Source organism: Moschus berezovskii, chromosome X (assembly GCF_049115385.1).
Source record: "Moschus berezovskii isolate FMDL1 chromosome X, NW_MosBer_1.0, whole genome shotgun sequence".
NCBI lineage: Eukaryota > Metazoa > Chordata > Mammalia > Artiodactyla > Moschidae > Moschus > Moschus berezovskii.
The window spans coordinates 91827295-91847764 of NC_142488.1; the positions used below are offsets into that span (position 1 = coordinate 91827295).

The 20470-nt window shown below is 40.5% G+C and overlaps 1 protein-coding gene across 5 annotated transcripts in view; it reads left to right on the forward strand.

Annotated features, from left to right (window-relative positions):
- The window catches only part of SYTL4 (synaptotagmin like 4), a 125060-nt gene that overhangs the window by 87650 nt on the left and 16940 nt on the right, over positions 1 to 20470 (forward strand). For all 5 annotated transcript variants that reach the window (XM_055438408.2, XM_055438411.2, XM_055438409.2 and 2 more), the window contains 9 exons: positions 3133 to 3304; positions 3548 to 3763; positions 3899 to 4008; positions 4248 to 4350; positions 13825 to 13926; positions 14402 to 14477; positions 15127 to 15217; positions 15327 to 15430; positions 19673 to 19762. In XM_055438408.2, the coding sequence (XP_055294383.2) occupies positions 3195 to 3304; positions 3548 to 3763; positions 3899 to 4008; positions 4248 to 4350; positions 13825 to 13926; positions 14402 to 14477; positions 15127 to 15217; positions 15327 to 15430; positions 19673 to 19762 (1002 nt within the window). In that variant the 5' untranslated portion in view covers positions 3133 to 3194. The remainder of the gene's footprint in view (positions 1 to 3132; positions 3305 to 3547; positions 3764 to 3898; positions 4009 to 4247; positions 4351 to 13824; positions 13927 to 14401; positions 14478 to 15126; positions 15218 to 15326; positions 15431 to 19672; positions 19763 to 20470) is intronic.

Genomic DNA, 20470 nt, shown 5'->3' on the forward strand with positions numbered 1-20470 from the left:
TCCTTTCTCATACTCTGTCCTTCCTGGGCTCTTTGATTCTCAATATGACTACAACAAAACTTCTTGCCTTACTTCTATACCTGTTTCTTCTCTTACAGCCCCTGCCACTGTTACAACTCTTACTAGCCAGGTCTTTAACTTTGACATGCACACTAGGCATCTTTGCCTTCACCTTCATTCTTTCCATTCACTCAGTCACTCCATTTTGTCAATTCTACTTCTCAGACCTATTTGTGTTCTCTTGTCTTCCTGTTCTGGTTTAGGTCTGCTCTGCAGCAGATTCAGTGAGTACATGTATTCCAAATGTGTGTTCCAAACACTCATTGGACTTTTAGTGCACATTATTCAATTTTCTTGACACCTTTGAGAAGTAGTTCATTTTGTAGTTGAAAAATCAGAGGATGACAGAGATACAGTGATTTTGCCCAGTTGGTTAAAAGCATGGTTAAATAAACTTAGATTGTCTTTTTGTCCAGTAATCTCTCTGTCTTCTTTGAATGTTTTCTTTCCTGAAATTTAAAAGTAAGACTTATCTGTAAAAAAAATCAGAGCTATATAAAATAAAAGGTAGAAGTTGCCCCCCTCAGTTCTGCTTCTCAAGAGGAACCAATGATAATGGGTTTTGTTCTAGACTTTTTTCTTTGCATATACAAATGTATAGATAGATACTTTAGCAAACAGATCATTCTAGTCCTAAAATGATTATTTTTCACTCAGGATCTGTTTTCATACAGATCTACCTACCACATTTAAAAAATGGATACATAGTATGCCATCATATGGAAATATTGTTTTGTTTAATGATTTCTCTGTTAAAGAACTTTGTTTTTGCTCTTACAAATAATATTGCAATAACTTTCTTGTACATGCACCTTGCATACACATTTATGTGAATATTTCTATAACCTAGATTCTTAGATGTGGTATTGCTTGCTTTTGGAGTATGCACATTTTACAATATGTTATCTGTTATTGAATCTAAAACTCCAATACTTTGGCCACCTGATGCAAAGAACTGACTCATTGTAAAAGACCCTGATGCTGGGAAAGATTGAAGTCAGGAGAAGGGGATGACAGAGGATGAGATGTTTGGATGGAATCGCTGACTAGATGGACATGAGTTAGAGCAAGCTCCTGAATTTGGTGAAGGATAGGGAAGCCTGGCGTGCTGCAGTCCATGGGGTCGCAAAGAGTCAGACTTGATTGAGCAACTGAACAACAATGTGTTACTGTACTTCAATTTGTCTTTTGAACCAGCCTCTCATACTATAGCTAGAGTGATCTTTGTAAAACAAATTTGAGTATGTGATTTCCCAATATCAAAAACAAAGCAATAACAAAGGTGTTTGATGCATTTCTTCTCTGTGTCATAAATTTAAAAATTCTTAATTTTTTAGAGTATTTGAGAATTACATAATCAGGTTTCCAGCTATATTGCCTACCATTCTCCCCAACCAACAAACATATACTCTGTTCTATAAGGCAAAATCCACCTGTTCTGTAAAACCTTCCACATGTATATAGTTCTCTTTCTTCCCTCTCTAGGCAAGATGGAAATAATTACTCCCTTCTCTAAGTTCCCATAACAGTTTATTATCCCTCCAAGAGTGCTCAGTGCACTGGACTGTGTTTGTCTGTACCTCTCTCCTCTACTACTCTGTGATCTTCTTCAGCACAGGAACTGTGCCCCACTCATCTTTGTATCTGTAGCACTTTGCACAATGCCTGTCAGAGTGGGTTCTCAACAAATGTGGGTGAAATAGGTGAAGATATTCTTTTTATTTTTTATGGACTCAAGCATGTATTTATTTCCTATTTTGTTTTCAGTAACATTAAATAGGTTTCTTATCTTATTTAGAAACTGGAGCCTATTATACAGAGTGAAGTAAGCCAGAAAGAAAAACACCAATACAGTATACTAACGCATATATATGGAATTTAGAAAGAGGATAATGATAACCCTGTATGCAGGACAGCAAAAGAGACACAGATGTATAGAACAGTCTTTTAGACTCTGTGGGAAAGGGCGAGGGTGGGATGATTTGGGAGAGTGTCATTGAAACATGTATATTATCATATGTGAAATGGAGGCTAATTACTTTACAGTATTGTATTGGTTTTGCCATACAATGACATGAATCCGCCCCGGGTGTACATGTGTTCCCCATCTTGAAGCCCCCTCCCACCTCCCTCCCCATCCCATCCCTCTGGGTCATCCCAATGCACCAGCCCCACGCATCCTGTATCATGCATCGAACCTGGACTGGCGATCCGTTTCACATGTGATAATATACATGTTTCAATGCCATTCTCCCAAATCATCCCACCCTCGCCCTCTCCCACAGTCTAAAAGACTGTTCTATACATCTGTGTCTCTTTTGCTGTCTTGCATACAGAGTTATCATTACCATCTTTCAAATTCCATATATATGCGTTAGTATACTGTATTGGTATTTTTCTTTCTGGCTTACTTCACTCTGTATAATAGGTTCCAGTTTCATCCACCTCATTAGAACTGATTCAAATGTGTTCTTTTTAATGGCTGAGTAATACTCCATTGTGTATATGTACCACAGCTTTCTTATCCATTAGTCTGCAGATGGACATCTAGGTTGCTTCCAAGATATTCTTGAGGTAGTGTTAGCAATAAGAACTTTGGGAGATAGAGTAGGTGATGGCCATTTTGAAGTGTAGCAGAAAGCTGACTGAATCCAGGACTCTGGTCAGGAAAGGTTTGGAAGGAAATAGGCTTCAACTGGCAGAGGTCCCTGTGTGGTTTTCTCCAGTATGGAGATCAGCTGTCTGATTATTTGGCTTAATAGATTTGTGACTTGAGAACATTAAAAGTATTGAAAATTAGATAATTGAGGATCCACTTGTTGGAAGGAGAATTTGACTTAGCTGTTGTGTCCTTTTTCCAGACTAAGCTGCTTATGTTGAAAGACCCAACTGTTTGCCAGAGTCATGAATAAATTTTTCTTCTTGAAAAATTAGTCTCTTCATTTTTAGTGTCGGATTCACCTGGAAGTAGGAATGGTAAATTGGTCACATAGTTCTACATTGTCTCTTTAGCCTAGCTCAAGGGGGAAATAGTAAAGTATCTGTGCAAAATTAGTTTTTATCTTATTTCAGGCAAATCTGGTGGCCTGGTAGCTTTGAAGAAAGAAGAATAGAAGGAAAAACTAGGACAAGTCATGTCGGAGATACTTGATCTCTCTTTTCTGTCTGAGGTGGAAAGGGACTTGATCCTCAGTGTTCTACAACGAGATGAGGAACTCCGAAAAGCAGATGAGAAAAGGATTAGGTAAGAGTCCCAGAAATATCATGTTCCCAGGCTCTTAACCAGTGATACCTGAACTTTTGCTTATATTGCTCATCTGACTTTCAGAGGAACTTGTGTATGAGGTTTACAGCTCCTCAGTGGGTCAGGTTGGGCTCTGTTGCTTTCACAGAACTAAATAGTCTTACCGTCTCCACCCCTCAACCCATCTCTATCCAGCCCATGCAGCCTCCAAATCACTTGTGCCTCTCTTTTGGGTATTGGCAGGCGACTGAAGAACGAGTTACTGGAGATAAAAAGGAAAGGGGCCAAAAGGGGCAGCCAGCGCTATAGCGATCGGACCTGCGCCCGGTGCCAGGAGAGCCTGGGCCGTTTGACTCCCAAGACCAACACTTGTTGGGGTTGTAATCACCTGGTGTGTCGGGACTGCCGTGTTCAGGAAAGCAATGGTACCTGGAGGTGCAAGGTGTGCGCCAAGGAAATGTGAGTGTTACTCAGAGTTGAGAGAAGAAAGGGGGCCCCAGTTATGGTTCGCATTTCTCCCCTTGTCCTTTACTAGTTGAATGTCAAGGGCTGTTTTTAAAAAATCCATCTCTTGTTTTTTTTATTCCTTCCCAGAGAGCTGAAGAAGGCAACTGGAGACTGGTTTTATGACCAGAAAGTGAACCGCTTTGCTTACCACACGGGCAGTGAGATAATCAGGATGTCCCTGCGCCGCAAACCTGCAGGTACCAGACCTGTTGGGATATGGTTCCTTGAGGTGCCTGACCTCAGTCATAGACCCTCTGGTGTGGAATCTTAGTGTATTCTTACCAGTGGTATGTCTTCCTTCATTCCATGGGCTCAGCCCATTTGTGGGCAATGTAAAGACTGTGTTGCCATCCTTTCTGCAAGCATGCTGTGTTCTCCTTCCCCCCCATCCCCCCCCCATCATCACCCATATGCCATGATTTTGTTTGTCTTGAAGTGAATAAAAGAGAGACAGTGGAACAGTCTCTCCTTCATCAGTCACAATTGGGTGATATCTGGCCAGGAAGAAAGATCATTCAGGAGCAACAGAAGGAGCCCAGGTAAGAACCAAGCAATCATTTAAAGAAAAGGCTACACATACCTCTAATTGTTTTATCTTTTAACTTCTATTTATAAAATAATAGATGTTCATTGTAAGAAAATTTGGAAAGTACAGAAAAGAGTAAACAAGGAAAAAAAAATTCCTAATCCTGTAACCTACATATAAACATTAACATTTTGGTATATTTACTTTTTTCTTTATAAGAACAATTTGAAGACAAAATACAGATAACACAAACTCATTATTAAACATTTAACCAGTATAGAAAACAGTAGAGAAAACAACAAATCACCCAAAACCTTACTACCCCAGTATTCATATTATATGAAGTTATTTCAGATATGTTTTTTGCATATATATAGATAATGGGATGGATGGATGGATAGATCAAAAACCTTTTATGATATTGGATCATAATATATTAAATTAAAAGCTTTGGTTCATTTTACTTGAATTTAACAGAATAAACACTGAAATAAAATACAGGAATGACTAATCTTCAGATGAATGTTTCTTTACTGTAAAGGATATTAGTCATTGATATCCCTCTAAACTTAAGAAAAAATATTATGAAAACCACTGAGCAGATAATCATTTTTGTGTAGTATCTTTTGGGTAACAGCCTTATCAAGCTATAATTCAGACCATGTAATTCACCCATTACTAGTGTACAATGAAGTAGATTTTACAGAATTGTGCAACCACCATCTCAATTGATTTTAGGACCTTAAAAAGAAACCCTTGTACCCTTTAGCTATCACTGCCCCCCACCCACCTCCATATCATTCCCCATCCCTAAACAGTCTATAATCTACTTTTAATTTCTGTGTTGGATATTTTATTTAAATAGAATCATAAAATATGTGGTCCTTTGTGACTGTTTTGTCTCACTTGACATAATGTTTTCAAAGTTCATCCAAGTTGAAGCATGTATCAGTACTTCATTTCTTTTTATTGCCAAATAATATTCCATTATATGTAAATACCCCCATTTGTTTATCCATTCATCTGTGATAGATGTTTGGGTTCTTTCCACTTTTTGGACCAATGCTATTATGAACATTTGTAATGAGTTTTTATGTGGACATGTTAGTCCCTTAGTTGTGTCTGACTCTGCGACCCCATGGACTGTAGCCTGCCAGGCTCCTCTGTCCATAGAATTCTCCAGGCAAGAATACTGGAGCTGGTAGCCATTCCCTTCTCTAGGGGATCTTCCTGACCCAGGGATTGAATCTGGGTCTTCTGAATTGCAGGCAGATTCTTTACTGTCTGAGCCACTATACTTTAATAAAAAAAATTATTAAAAATAATGAAATAAAATACTTATGGAAAAAAGGAATTGCTTTTTATATACTTCTTTTCTATAACCCAAGGGAGGGATTACCAAGGGATAGAGATACCAAGGGAACATTTCATGCAAAGATGGGCACAATAAATGACAGAAATGGTTTGGACCTAACAGAAGAAGAAGATATTAAGAAGAGGTGGCAATAATACACAGAAGAACTATACAAAAAAGTTCTTCATGACCCAGATAACCACAATGGTGTGATCACTCACCTAGAGCCAGACATCCTGGAATGCAAAGTCAAGTAGGCCTTAGGAAGCATCACCACGAACAAAGCTAGTAGAGGTGATGGAATTCCAGTTGACCTATTTAAAATCCTAAAAGATGATGCCAGCAAATTTGGAAAGCTCAGCAGTGGCCATAGGACTGGAAAAGGTCAGTTTTCATTCCAATCCCAAAGAAAGGCAATGCCAAAGAATGTTCAAACTACTGCACAATTGCACTAGCAAAGTGATGCTCAAAATTCTCCAAGCTAGGCTTCAGCAATATGTGAACCAAGAACTTCCACATGTTCAAGCTGGATTTAGAAAAGGCAGAGGAACCAGAGATCAAATTGCCAACATCCATTGGATCATGGAAAAAGCAAGAGAGTTCCAGAAAATTATCTACTTCTGCTTTATTGGATACGCCAAAGCCTTTGACTGTGTGAATCACAGCAAACTGTGGAAATTTCTTGAAGAGGTGGGAATACCAGAGCACCTTACCTGCCTCCTGACAAATCTGTATGCAGGTCAAGAAGCAACAGTTAGAATTGGACATGCAGCAACAGACTGGTTCCAAATCAGTAAAGGAGTACGTCAAGGCTGTATATTGTCACCCTGCTTATTTATCTTACATGCACAGTGCATCATGTGAAATGCCGGGCTGGAATCAAGAATGCTGTGAGAAATATCAGTAACCTCAGATATGCAGATGACACCACCCTTATGGTAGAAATAGAAGAAATAAAGAGCCTCTTAATAAAAGTGAAAGAGGAGAATTTAAAAGCTGGCTTAAAACTCAACATTCAGAAAACTAAGATCAGGGCATCTGGTCCCATCACTTCATGGCAAATAGATGGGGAAACAATGGAAACAGTGAGAGACTATTTTGGGGGGCTCCAAAATCACTGCAGATGATGACTGTAGCCATGAAATTAAAAGATGCTTGCTCCTTGGAAGAAAAGCTATGACCAAGCTAGACAGCGTATTAAAAAGCAGAGACATAACTTTGCCGACAAAGGTCCATCTAGTCAAAACTATGGTTTTTCCAGTGGTCATATGTGGATGTGAGAGTTGGACTATAAAGAAAGCTGAGCAGCGAAGAGTTGATGCTTTTGAATTATGGTGTTGGAGAAGATTCTTGAGAGTCTCTTGGACTGCCAGGAGATCAAACTAGTCCATCCTAAAGGAAATCAGTCCTGAATATTCATTGGGAGGACTGAGGCTGAAGCTGAAACTCCAATACTTTGGCCACCTGATGCGAAGAACTGACTCATTTGAAAATCCCCTGATGCTGGGAAAGATTGAAGGCAGGAGGAGAAGGGGAAGACAGAGGATGAGATGGCTGGATGGCATCACTGACTCAATGGACATGAATTTGGGCAAGCTCTAGAAGTTGGTGTTAGACAGGAAATCCTAGAATGCTGCAGTCCATGGGGTCGCAAAGAGCTGGACACAACTGAGCAACTGAACTGAACTGAAGGGAAGGGCAAAAGATAACTTGGGGATACTGGGTATCAGTCTCCTGGAATTCTCATAAGTGTCTTGTTGTTTTTCAGTCTCTCAGTCATGTCCTACTCTATGCAACCCCATGGACTGCAGCATACCAGGCTTCCCTGTCTGGCTCACTCAGTCTTAAGTGTCTGTTCACACTCAATATAGCTCTAGATGCCTCCTCTAGTTCATACCAGTGCCCTGAGAGATGACATCCCACAGAAGGCTTGTCTGTCTTGGCTGGGGTGCCCCATTGATACGTGGGGTATAAATCTTGAGGATTTTTGTTTTCTTACCCCAGGATTGCCTGCTCACTCACTTAATCTGTACACATTGGAAGAAGTTTTGCCAAGCTAGATCTTTCTTCTGTTTTATTAGCCTTCATTTTTCAAACTTCATGTCTTGAGGCTTTATTCCTTTCCTCATTTGGTTGCTGTTGGCAAAGTTTTGACTTTTCATTTGTGTTTTTCCCCCTAACTTTCCCTCATCCAAAGAGAAATGAGATTTTATCATATTTTATATGATTGGTGAAAAGCAATATAGAAATACATCAAATGAGTCCCCAGTAAGTTTACTTCTTCTGCTCCAGACAGTTCTTATTGTCATTAATAATTCTGGTGTATAGACTACCACACTGTCTCAATGTACAAATATGAGTTGGATTCTTAAAATTTTAATTTATTTTTACAAAAGGATCATACTGTATACGTTGTTGTTCAGTCGCTAAGTCGTGTCCGACTCTTTGCGACTCCATGGACTGCAGCATGCCAGGCTCCTCTGTCCTTCACTATCTCCCGGAGTTTGCTCAAATTCATGTCCATTGAGTTAGTGATGCTGTCTAACCATCTCATCCTCTGTCGTCCCTTCTTCCTGCCTTCAGTCTTTCTCAGCATTAGGGTCTTTTCCAGTGAGTCAGCTCTTCACATCAGGTGGACAAAGTGTTGGAACTTCATCATCAGTCCTTCCAATGAATATTCAGTGTTGATTTCCTTTAAGATTGACTGGTTTGATCTTGCTGTCCAAGGGACCCTCAGGAGTCTTCTCCAGCACCACAATTCAAAAGCATCAATTCTTTGATACTCATCTTTCTTTGGGCTTCCCTGGTAGCTCACATGGTAAAGAATCTGCCTGCAGTGCAGGAGACCTGGGTTTAATCCCTGGGTCAGGAAGATCCCCTGTAGAAGGGCATGGCAACCCACTCCAGTATGCTTGCCTGGAGAATTCTATGAACAGAGAAGTCTGGTGGGCTACATCCTTGGGGTCGCAGAGTCGGACACGAATATGTGACTAACATTATACTTACTATGCTTTCTTAATTCCTTCAGTATTTTCATTACCCCATTTTTGAACTTGGTGTCTATTAGACTGAAGAGATCTATTTTGTTGTTTGTTCCTTCAGGGGAGTTCTCTTGGTCTTTTACCTGGGAGTGGTTCCTCTGCTTCTTTATTTTGCTTATATTTCTCTTACTTTGTGAGTTTAGGAGAAAAAAATATCTACTTTAGTCTTGGAGAGCTGTTTATCTGCAGGAGTGTTCCTGCATAGCATAGTGTGTTTAATATTTTTTTGGCATGAGGGCTGTTTTTGGTTTGGATGCTTGCCGTCTCTTTCCTCAGTCTGTGTTGGCTGTTATCCCCTTGACAGGGAGAGTGCAAGTGTGCTCCCAGGAAGGCAGGTACAGCAGTTGGCATCCGGTTGTGGGGCCCTCAGTGGTAGCAGCAGACTGCCCTGTTCTGGGGTCTGAGATGGCAGTGGTGGCTTGCACCCACCCCTGGAGCTTTTGTAGGCAGTGCTTTGCTAATATGAGAGTACATGGTTGGGGAAATAAGCTTCTATGGGGAGCCCACTCCTCTCCTAGCTCACCCCCTGCTAACGGCACCTTGCCTTTCTGGCAGGCCCAGGCTTCTTCTTGTACTATTGTTATGTGGCACACCACACCCTAGCCCCTTCAGGCTGTATTCATGCAGGCAACCCCAATCCTCTCCCCAGCTCTGGCCTCTATAACCTGAGACTCAGCACCTAGCCCCCACCTGCCCCCAACAGACCAGTGTCTCAGGCTGGGGAATGCCATTGGCACTGTCTGTGCAGGTCCCTGTCTGCTTTGCCGTCTGTCTGCAAACCTGTTACTACCCTCTGCTCTGAGGCTGTAAAGCTGCCCCTCTGTTCTGGCTGATCTCTTGCCAGTGAAGGCACTTTCCTGTGGTTGGAACCCTTTTCTCTTTCACAGATCCCTCCCAGGGGCACAGGTCCCAGTCCTGATTCCTTTCTCTCTTCCATTTTTCCTTTTTCCTGTCCAGTTATATGGAGATTTTTTTGCCCTTTTGGAAGTCTGAGGTCTTCTTCCAGTAGATGTTCAGTGAGGATATTCAGTGAAAATATTCAGTAGATATTCTGTGAGAATCGTTTCACATGTGTTTTTGATACATTTGTGGGAGGAGGTGAATTCCACATCCTACTCCTCTGCCATCTTGACCCAATCCCCAACCATACCAATTTTTGATGAGGATGTAGAGCAACTGGCTTTCTCGTACAGTGCTGGTAGGAATGTCCAATGGTGAAGCCACTTTGAAAAACAGTTTAGCAGTGTCTTAACCAGTTAAATGTGCACCTACCTTGTGAATCAGCCTTTACATTTCTAGATATTTACTCAAAAGAAACACAAGATTACGTCCATACAAAGACTTGTGCATGAATGTTCATAGAAGCTTTGTGATTGCCAAAACCTAGAGATAACCCCAGTGTCTATCAGCAGGTGAAAGGATCAACTTTGCTTTGTTTATGCAGTGGAATACTACTCGGCAATGGAAAGGAATGGGTTACTGATACATGTAACAACACGGATGAATCTTGAAACGATCATGCTGAGTGAAAGAAACCAAACAAAAAAGAGGACCTACCGTATGACTCTGTTTATATAAAATTCTAGACAAATCAAGCAAAATGTTAATGACAGCACATCAGCACTTACTTGGAGACAGGTCTGAGGAGGGAGAGATGGACTATGAAGGGTCATGAGGAAACTTTGGGGAGTGATATGTTCAGTAGCTTAATTGCAGTGATGGTTTCACAAATGTATACATATAGCTGATTCATGTCGATGAATGGCAAAAACCACAGTATTGTAAAGTAATTAGCCTCCAATTAAAATAAATAAAAAACTCATCAAATCAAACACTTAAACACGTGCATTTTATTAATGTTAGTTATAGCCCAAGGTGCAAATGGAAAAAAAATGACAGAAAAATATAACATTGGCATCTTTCTATGTCAGCACCAGGGGTCTGCCTCATTCTTTTTTGTTCTCATATGGTGTGTCATTGTATGTATGTAGTATGATTTTATCCACACAGCCTTGGTTGTGTGACTCATCTGTTTTAGGTGATGAGCCCCTCCCCTTCTTTTGTGGATAAGAATGGCTTTTATTTCCTGAACTTAATCAGATTAACACATTTGACATCACTGGTCAGAATGTAATTTCTGAAGCCCACTGCTTCTGGCTGTCTATGACTTCTTGTCTCATTGAACCCAGAAGACTTTCGTTTATCCTAAACATGAAAATGGATTAAGTGGTCATAAATGATCTTTTTCATAAAATTATGGAGCCTCACAAATAATCTAATTCAACTCCCTTATTTTTGCAGAAAAGAAAGCAGGGTAAGTGATTTACTTCAGATCATACAGATAGTTAGAGCCCAGGACTTCCATCTCTAAGTTTATTTTTCTACTGCACAGATGTCGAATAATTGCTTTTTTGCCCTAGAGTGGTTTGTATCAGCTTTGGATCAGTACGTATTAATCTTTAGGAAAAAATACAAGCAGAAAACACTCTCCATGAACCACTATTAAACTATCTCTCTCTAGAAGAATGATTCTGCTTTGGGTACTTTGTTCTTTGGAGCAAAGAGGGAAAAAGAATGATTCTAAAAAGAAAATCAAATCAAGCTCCCTGCTGTGTTTTTGACTATTAAGCTAATATATCTCTCAAGAAATGACACTGTTTTACCTCTGGCGTGCCTTAGGATTTCAACCCTTGCTGTTTGTTTTCATAGAGCTATCTCAAATATCATGTTACGATAACTTAGAAAGTTTATTTTCTCCTGCCTAAGACGTTATAGATTTTGGCTATTTCATTCTGTGTTCTTTTCTTATTAATTAATTCATTTGTTTGTCTATGAATGCCTACTATTTTCCAGGCACTGTTTTAGGCAATAGTATGTACTGGTGAAGACAACAAAGTTCCTTGCTTGAGGAGTGTAGATTTGGGAGTGGGGGACACAGTCAGTCAGTGAATAATCAAGTAAATATATGTCAGATGTTGACAACTGCTATGGAGAAAAATGAAGTAGTCTAAAAAGGAGTACCAGGAAAGCATGTATGTATGCAGGCAGTTTTATCTAGGCCAGTGCAGGGAAAGGCTTAATAATAAGATGACATTTTAGAGGAGACCAGCAAAGAGGACACAAACCCTGAGAGCATCTGGGGGAAAGAGATACTTTCTAGGCAGAGAAAGCAGCAGGTATAACAACCCTAAAGTGAGTTTGTGTTTGGCACATAAGAGTCATCTGGAACTGGCAAGCAAGGGGAGAGGGTGGGGGATAAAGACAGAGGCTGGGTGAGAAGCAGATCATGTAAGATTCTGACACTTGTAAGGACTCTGTCTTTATTTTGAGTTAGAAGGAGGGCTCTGAATGATGTGATATTATTTTTTTAATTGGAGTAAAATTCACATAAGGTTAATCATTTTAACAGTTTTAAAGTATACAATTCAGTATCTTTTAGTACTTTCAGAATATTGTGCAGCCATCACCACTATCTGATTTCAGAACATTTTCATCACTCCAAAAAGAAACCCTGTGCCCATTAAGCAGTCACTCCCCATTTCCGCAGCAGCTAATCTGCTTTCTGTTTCTATGGATTTGCCTATTCTGGACATTTCCTATAAATGGAATCATACAGAATGTGGCCATTTGTGTCTGGCATTTCACTTTAGCATAATATTTTCAAGGTTCATCTATGTTGTAGCATGTATAGAACTTCATTCCTTTTTGTTGTCAATAATATTTCATTATATGGCTGTGCCACATTTCCTTTATCTGTTCATCTGTTGATAGACATTTGGACTGTTTCCACCTGTTGGCTATTGTGAATAATGCTGCTGTGAACATTTATATACAATTTTTTGTGTGGACACGTGCTCCCAGTTCTCTTGGGTAGATCCCTATGAGTGGAATTGCTGGGTTGTGTGGTAATTCTGTATTGGATATATATATATTATATATATATGTGTGTGTGTGTGTGTATGTGTGTGTGTGTATGTGTGTGTGTGTATTTATTCCACATTGCGAGGTTTGCAGGATCTTAGTTCCGCAACCAGGGATTGAACCTGGGACCCTGGCAGTGGAAGTGTGGAGTCCTAACCACAAGACCACCAGAAGATTCCCTGGGGTTATATTTTTAAAGCTCATTTTAGCTGCTGTATTGAGGATAGATTGTATTGGGACAAGGGCAGAAGTAGGGAGTTCAGTTAGGAGACTGTTACAAGCATTCCTTGAGGTAAAGGGTCCAGGAATTGTGTCCTTCCCTTTAGAGATGAGGACTGTTGTTTTGTATGCCCAGGGTCATCCTTCATTAAACTGAAAAGAAATTCTGCTCTTCTTAATATCTTCAAAGCATACTGCTTATTTATGTTCATACTTTAAGCCCCACTGAAGGCATTTAGTCAAGAATTCAGTCAATAAATAATTGAGTGCCCAGTCTATGCTGGTTTCTCTGCTAGGCATTGGGAACATAGCTGTGAACAAAATATGTGATCACTGAACTCTTAGAACCTAGTCTAATGGAGGAGAAAGACACTAAACAAGTCATTTGTTTAAATTATTGAACAAATTAAATAATTTGTATAAAAGACATAATAATTATGCATATGATTGCCACAAAGATATCAGGTTGCTTTCGGAGCACATAGGAAGGCTGCTAATCCATACTTGGGGTTGGGGCATGGTTAGAAATGTGGAGGAATTGACATGTATGGAGAGACTGGAAGAAGAAGTAGATTTAGCCAGGAGTTTCAAGTAAACAAGAAAAGTGGCCACTGTGACCATCCCAGGCAGAGAGAAGAGGGAAGAAAAGCAGTTTGTCATATTCAGGGAACCAAGAGAGCTTCATCATTCCATAATGTAAAGTATAAGGAGAGGTGGAGGGTGAAAAATGAGTCTGTAGACATGAGCAGGGGGTCAACTCATAAGGATTTTCTTGCCATGCTAAGGAGTTTGAACACAATCCCACGGGCAATAGAGAACCTCTGAGCAGTTTTAAAAGTGTACTCAGCTCTTAGATTACTTAGGCTACCACTGTGAAGGTGTTGGAAGGAAGCCCAGCACCCAGATGGAGACCCCACTTTCTTTATGTGTTGCCTCTTGGTTTTTATTGTAGCATGTCATTTGAAGTGCCCCAGCTGAAAAGTGGAAAGAGTGCACTGGAAGCCGAGAGTGAGAGCCTGGCTAGCTATACAGCTGACTCGGATACCATGTCCAGGTGAGATGTCCTCGGTCCCAGCCATTCTACTCAACTGAGCTCCCGTTTTGTTCTCTAGAGCCAGGGTGTTGGGTTCCCCTGCCTTCAGTATTCCTGACTTCTGTACTTGGTAAGGTGAAAGAAGTATTTTCTCTGTTGCTGAAAGTCTCCCACTAGCACTTCTCTGAGCACAGCCTTCTGGAACACACTAACTTCCACAGGCTGCTGCATCTTGGAGGAGTATTCTTGGACCCCTGGACCAGCAGCAATGGATGCTGCTATCCCTTAGGCATGGGGGTGTGAGTGTTTGTATTTGTACAGAGCTACTTATCTGATTGTCTGCATTCCTTCAAGGTAAATCAGATGTGAAGTTTACCTTCTGCATTTGGTTACTGACCTTAAGCCAGTGGCTTTCCTTCCATAGAGCTTGGGTCCCTAGATAGATGGGGAAGGGGAGAGGAGGTGATATTATTAAAGTTTCTGTATCTGCCCCCAGGAGAGATTCTCTGGATAAATCTGGCCTCTTTCCAGAATGGAAGAAGATGTCTGCCCCCAAACCTCAAGTAGAAAAGGTAAGCTTTAGTTATTGGTTGGTTTCTCTGTCTTTCTTTGTCTTTCTCTCTCTCTTTCTTCTTCCTTTCTCAGGAAGAATTTAAATTAAGAATTGAAGCAAACAAATTTTAGTGCAGATTCCCATGGTAGCATTTTCTAAGGTTTTGGTTGAAATGTGAGAAAATAGGTTTTAGAAAGACACTTAGATAATGAACTTATGGTTGCCAGGAGGAAAGATGAGGAGAAGGGATAGTTAGGGAGTTTGGGATGGACATATACACACTGCTGCATTTAAAATAGATAACCTACTGTATAACACATGGAGCTTTCCTCGATGTTATATGGCAGCCTGGATGGGATGGGAAATTGGGGTAGAATGGATACATGTATATGTGTGGCCGAGTCCCTTTATTGTTCACCTGAAACTATCATAACACTGTTAATCAGCTATATCCCAATACAAAATAAAAGTTTAAAAAATTAGTGTAAACTACAAACAAAAAAATTGATTTTGCACAACATCCTAGGATTAAGTTAAAGCCCTAAGATTAAATTAATCATTCTTTTAAGTTTGTCATAATTTAGTGAATATCTGAGTCTTCTTCCCTAGTCCACTCTTCTACCTACCCAACTGTCTTTTTCTATTATTTTTCCCTTATCTGTTCCTAGGAAGCTCAACCTAGGGGTCAAAATGTGGTATCTGTGGATGAGGGTGAAATGATATTCAAGAAGAACACCAGAAAAATCCTCAGGCCTTCAGGTAGCTGGTTTCCCTTCATGGCCTTTTGAGATTGAAGTTCTGAGTACTTGGGTTATTGGTATGGAAAAGAGTATGTTTCTTTTGCTTTGGTTTTTTATTTTCCACTCAGAATATACTAAGTCTGTGATCGATCTTCGCCCGGAAGATGTGGGGCATGAAAGTGGCACCTTGGGAGACAGGAGCAAATCTGTCCCAGGCCTCATTGTGGATATGGTAAGTACCCTTGTATTTCACTTGGTCACCATATGAAAAATTATATATATGTGTGTGTATATATATATATATATATAAAGTTGACTTTGGCTTGCCTGGAGAATCCCATGGGGAGGAGCCTGGTGGGCTACTGTCCATAGGGTCACAAAGAATCAGACACAACTAAAGCAACTAAGCATGCACGCAAGCAAAGTTGACTTTGCTACCTGATAGTCTCAAATTTACCTGTTTAGTTCCTTAGGAAAAGGTAACATGAATTTTTATTTCTCCCTCAATTCTAAAGTAAATCTGGTTGCTAACTTGCTTAAAGAAAGAGATTATATTTCACTGTCTCTTTTGTTTTCTAAACATTGCTTGATATATGGTTGGAGGCTCAAGTAAATGCTTCAGTTAGTCAGTTCAGTCATTCAGTCATGTACAACTCTTTGCATGCCAGGCTTCCCTGTCCATCACCAACTCCTGGAGCTTGCTCAAACTCTTGTCCATCGAGTCAGTGATGCCATCCAACCATCTCATTCTCTATCGTCCCCTTCTCCTCCTGCCTTCAATCTTTCCCAGCATCAGAGTCTTCTCAAATGAGTCAGTCTTTGCATCAGGTGGCCAAAGTATTGGAGTTTCAGCTTCAGCATCAGTCCTCCCAATGAATATTCAGGACTAATTTCCTTTAGGATGAACTGGTTTGATCTCCTTGCAGTCAAAGAGACTCTCAAGAGTGTTCTCTAACGCCCCAGTTCAAAAGCATAAATTCTTTGGTGCTCAGCTTTCTTTATGATCCAACTCTCACATCCATACATGACTACTGGAAAAAAGATAGCTTTGCCTAGACGGACCTTTGTCAGCAAAGTTATGTCTCTGCTTTTTATTACACTGTCTAGCTTGGTCATAGCTATTCTTCCAAGGAGCAAGTGTCTTTTAATTTCATGGCTGTAGTCACTATCTGCAGTGATTTTGGATCCCAAGAAAATAAAGTCTGTCACTGTTTCCATTGTTTCCCCATCTGTTTGCCATGAAGTGATGGGACCAGTTGCCACGATCTTAGTTTTTTGAATATTGAATTTTAAGCTAGCTGTTTCACTCTGTTTCACTTTCATCAAGAGGCTCTTTAGTTCTTCTTCACTTTCTGCCATAAGGGTGGTGTCAACTGCATATCTGAAGTTATTGATACTTCTCCTAGAAATCTGGATTCCAGCTGGTGCTTCGTCCATCCTGGCATGTCGCATGATGTACTCTGCATGTAAGTTAAATAAGCAGGGTGACGATATACAGCCTTGACGTACTCCTTTCCCAATTTGGAACCAGTCTGTTGTTCCATGTCTTGTTCTGTTGCTTCCTGACCTGCATACAGGTTTCTCAGGAGGCAGGTCAGGTGGTCTGGTATTCCCATCTCTTTAAGAATGTTACAAAGTTTGTTGTGATTCACACAGTCAAAGGCTTTAGCGTAGTAAATGAAGCAGATGTAGATGTTTTTTCTCTAATTCCGTTACTTTTTAAGTGATCCAGTGGATATTGGCAATTTGATCTCTGGTTCCTCTGCCTTTTCTAAATCCAGCTTGAACATCTGGAAGTTTTGGTTCATGTACTGTTGAAGCCTGGCTTGGAGAATTTTGAGCATTACTTTGCTAGTGTGTGACATGCGTGCAAGTGTGCAGTAGTTTGAACATTCTTTGGCATTGCCTTTCTTTGGGATTGGAATGAAAACTGACCTTTTCCAGTCCCATGGCCTCTGCTGAGTTTTCCAAATTTGCTGGCATATTGAGAGCAGCACTTTCACAGCATCATCTTTTAGGATTTGAAATAGCTCACCTAGAATTATGTCACCTCCATAGCTTTGTTCATACTGATGCTTCCTAAAGCCCACTTGACTTCGCATTTCAGGATGTCTGGCTCTAGGTGGGTAATCACACCATCGTGGTTATGTGGATCATTAGGTCTTTTTTGTACAGTTCTTCTGTGTATTCTTGCCATCTCTTCTTAATATCTTCTTCTTTTGCTAGGTCCATACCATTTCTGTCCTTAATTTTGCCCATCTTTGCATGAAATGTTCCCTTGATAGCTCTAATTTTCTTGAAGAGATCTCTAGTCTTGCTCATTCTCTTGTTTTCCTCTATTTCTTTGCACTGATCATGGAGGAAGACTTTCTTATCTCTCCTTGTTATTCTTTGGAACTCTACATTCAGTTGGGTATCTTTCCTTAACTCCTTTGCCTTTCACTTCTCTTCTTTTCTCAGCTATTTGTAAGGCCTCCTGAGACAAACAGTATGCCTTTTTGCATTTCTTTTTCTTGGGGATGGTTTTGATCACAGCCTCCTATACAGTGTCACGAACCTCCGTCCATAGTTCTTCAGGCAGTATGTCTATCAGGTCTAATTCTTTGAATCTATTTATCACTTCTACTGTATAATCATAAGGTATTTGTATTAGGTCAAACCTGAATGGTCTAGTAGTTTTCCCTACTTTCTTAAATTTAAGTTTGAATTTTGCAATAAGGAGTTCATGATCTGAGCCACAGTCAGTTCCCAATCTTGATTTTGCTTCTCCATCTTTGGCTGCAAAGAATATAATGAATCTGATTTTAGTATTGACCATCCGGTGATGTCCATGTGTAGCGTCATCTCTTGTGTTGTTGGAAGAAGGTTTTTGCTATGACCACTGCATTCTCTTGGAAAAACTCTGTTAGCCTTGCCCTGCTTCATTCTGTACTACAAGACCAAAGTTGCCTGTTACTCTAGGTATCTCTTGACTTCCTACTTTTGCATTCCAGTCCACTATGAAGAAAATGACACCTTTTTATGGTCTTAGTACTAGAAGGTCTTGTAGGTCTTCAGAGAACCATTCAACTTCAGCTTCTTTGGCATTAGTGGTTGGGGCATAGACTTGGATTACTGTGATATTGAATGGTCTGCCTTTGTAACAGAGATCATTTTGTTGTTTTGAGATTGCTCCCAAGTACTGCATTTCAGATGCTTTTGTTGACTGTGAGGGCTTCCCCATTTCTTCTAAGGAATCCTTGCCCGCAGTAGTAGATATAATGGTGAATTAAATTCAGCCATTCCAGTTCATTTAGTTCCCTGATTCCTAAAATGTCGATGTTCACGCCCATCTCCTATTAGACTACTTCCAATTTACCTTGATGCACAGACCTAACATTCTAGGTTCCTATGCAATATTGTTCTTTACAACTTCGAACTTTACTTTCATCACCAGTCACATCCACAACTGGGCATTGTTTTCTCTTTGGCTCAGCTTCTTCATTCTTTCTGGAGCTATCTCTCTACTCTTCTCCAGTAGCATATTAGGCACCTACCAACCTGGAGAGTTAATCTTTCAGTGTCATATCTTTTTGCCTTTTGATAATGTTCATGGGGTTCTCAAGGCAGGAATACTGAAGTGGTTTGCCATTCCTTTCTCCAGTGGATCACATTTTGTCAGAATTCTGCACCATGAGCTGTTCATCTTGGATGGCCCTACACTGCATGGCTCATAGTTTCATTGAATTACACAAGGCTGTGATCCATGTGATCAGTTTGGTTAGTTTTCTTTGATTGTGGTTTTCATTCTGTCTGCCCTCTGATGGATAAGGATAAGAGGCTTGTGGTAACTTCCTAATTGGAGGGACTAGCTGTGGGAGAATCTGGATCTTGCTCTGATGGGGGGGGCCCAGCTCAGTAAATCTTTAATCCAGTTTTCTGCTGATGAGTGGGGCTGTATTCCCTCCCTGTAGTTTGGCTTGAGGCCAAACTATGATAGGGGTAATGGCAGTAATGGTGACCTCCTTCAAAAGGACTTATGCCAGCATGCTCTGCGGCTCCCAGATCTGTTGTATTCAGTGCCCCTGACCCCGCAGCAAGCCACTGTTGACCCACGCCTCCACTGGAGACTCCTGGACACTCTTTGATATAATTGTTCTCCAGTTTGTGGGTCATCTGCTTGGTGGCTCTATGGTGGGACTAATGGCAATCTTCTCCAAGGGATTTATGCCACACTTAATAAAATGTAGAGATGGCTGGGTTGGGGCAGTAAAATTAGAAAGAGATATTCTTACTATTTTGTGATTTGGGAAGGATGATTGGGATGCAGTTTGGGAGCCTGAAATAGGGAAACACAGAGATAGAGATAAGCATGTATGTGTGCACATAACTCCTCAGAGCTTAGCAACAATTATGGCCCCTACTAAAGGAAAGATATTCGTTTTTGAACTTTTTCTTATTTCTGTTAACTCTGAATCTATATTTATCTTTCCAGGAAGAGGAAGAAGAAGAAGACATTGACCACCTGGTGAAGTTGCATCGTCAGAAGCTCGCCAGAAGCAGCATGAGAAGTGGTTCCTCCATGGTTAGTTCTGTGTCTGTGGACATGTTGGGGTACTGGAAAGATGGAAGTGCTTTCCTAGAGCAAAGTCAGGATGTGGGGAAGTTCTGGTTATTCTTTCTAGGTAAGTGAGATGCATTTGTTTGTTCTTTTTCTCAAGTTAAACCATAGTTGCTTAGTGCACAGTTAGGTGACTTTGTTAGTCTCTGCCCTGGAAATTCTTATTTCAGGTAGTTAGGGCTAGAGATGTTCATCACAGCTTTGTGAACAGTAACCCATAACTTCTACCCTAAAAAGGTACCCAGGCCACAAAGTGAGAAAGGTCAGGTATCCTCATCAGAGCACACCCAAAGTTTCACATTCAAGGGCAATGAATGCCATGAGAAGGGTCTTGGCAGGGTTAACTGGCATCAGGATATGACTAAGGGAAAACTATACCAATTAGAATCATAAAGTTAAAGGGACATTTAAGAATCAGGGCCTAGTTCTGCCATTAAGTATGAAGATTGATGTTTAGAGGAAACAGAGTCAAAAAGCAGGGTAATTAGATGATCACACTCACACACAGGAAGAGAACAGTAGGCTTGCAGAGTTGATTATTAGCTGAGAGGAACGTAGCTTTTCACCTCTGGTGGGATTTTCCCTCCAAGTCTGACATAATCACTTTGCTCTATAGGCCTTGAAAGGGATAAGGTGGATAAAAGAAACCCACAGATAATTAATGCCCCTTAT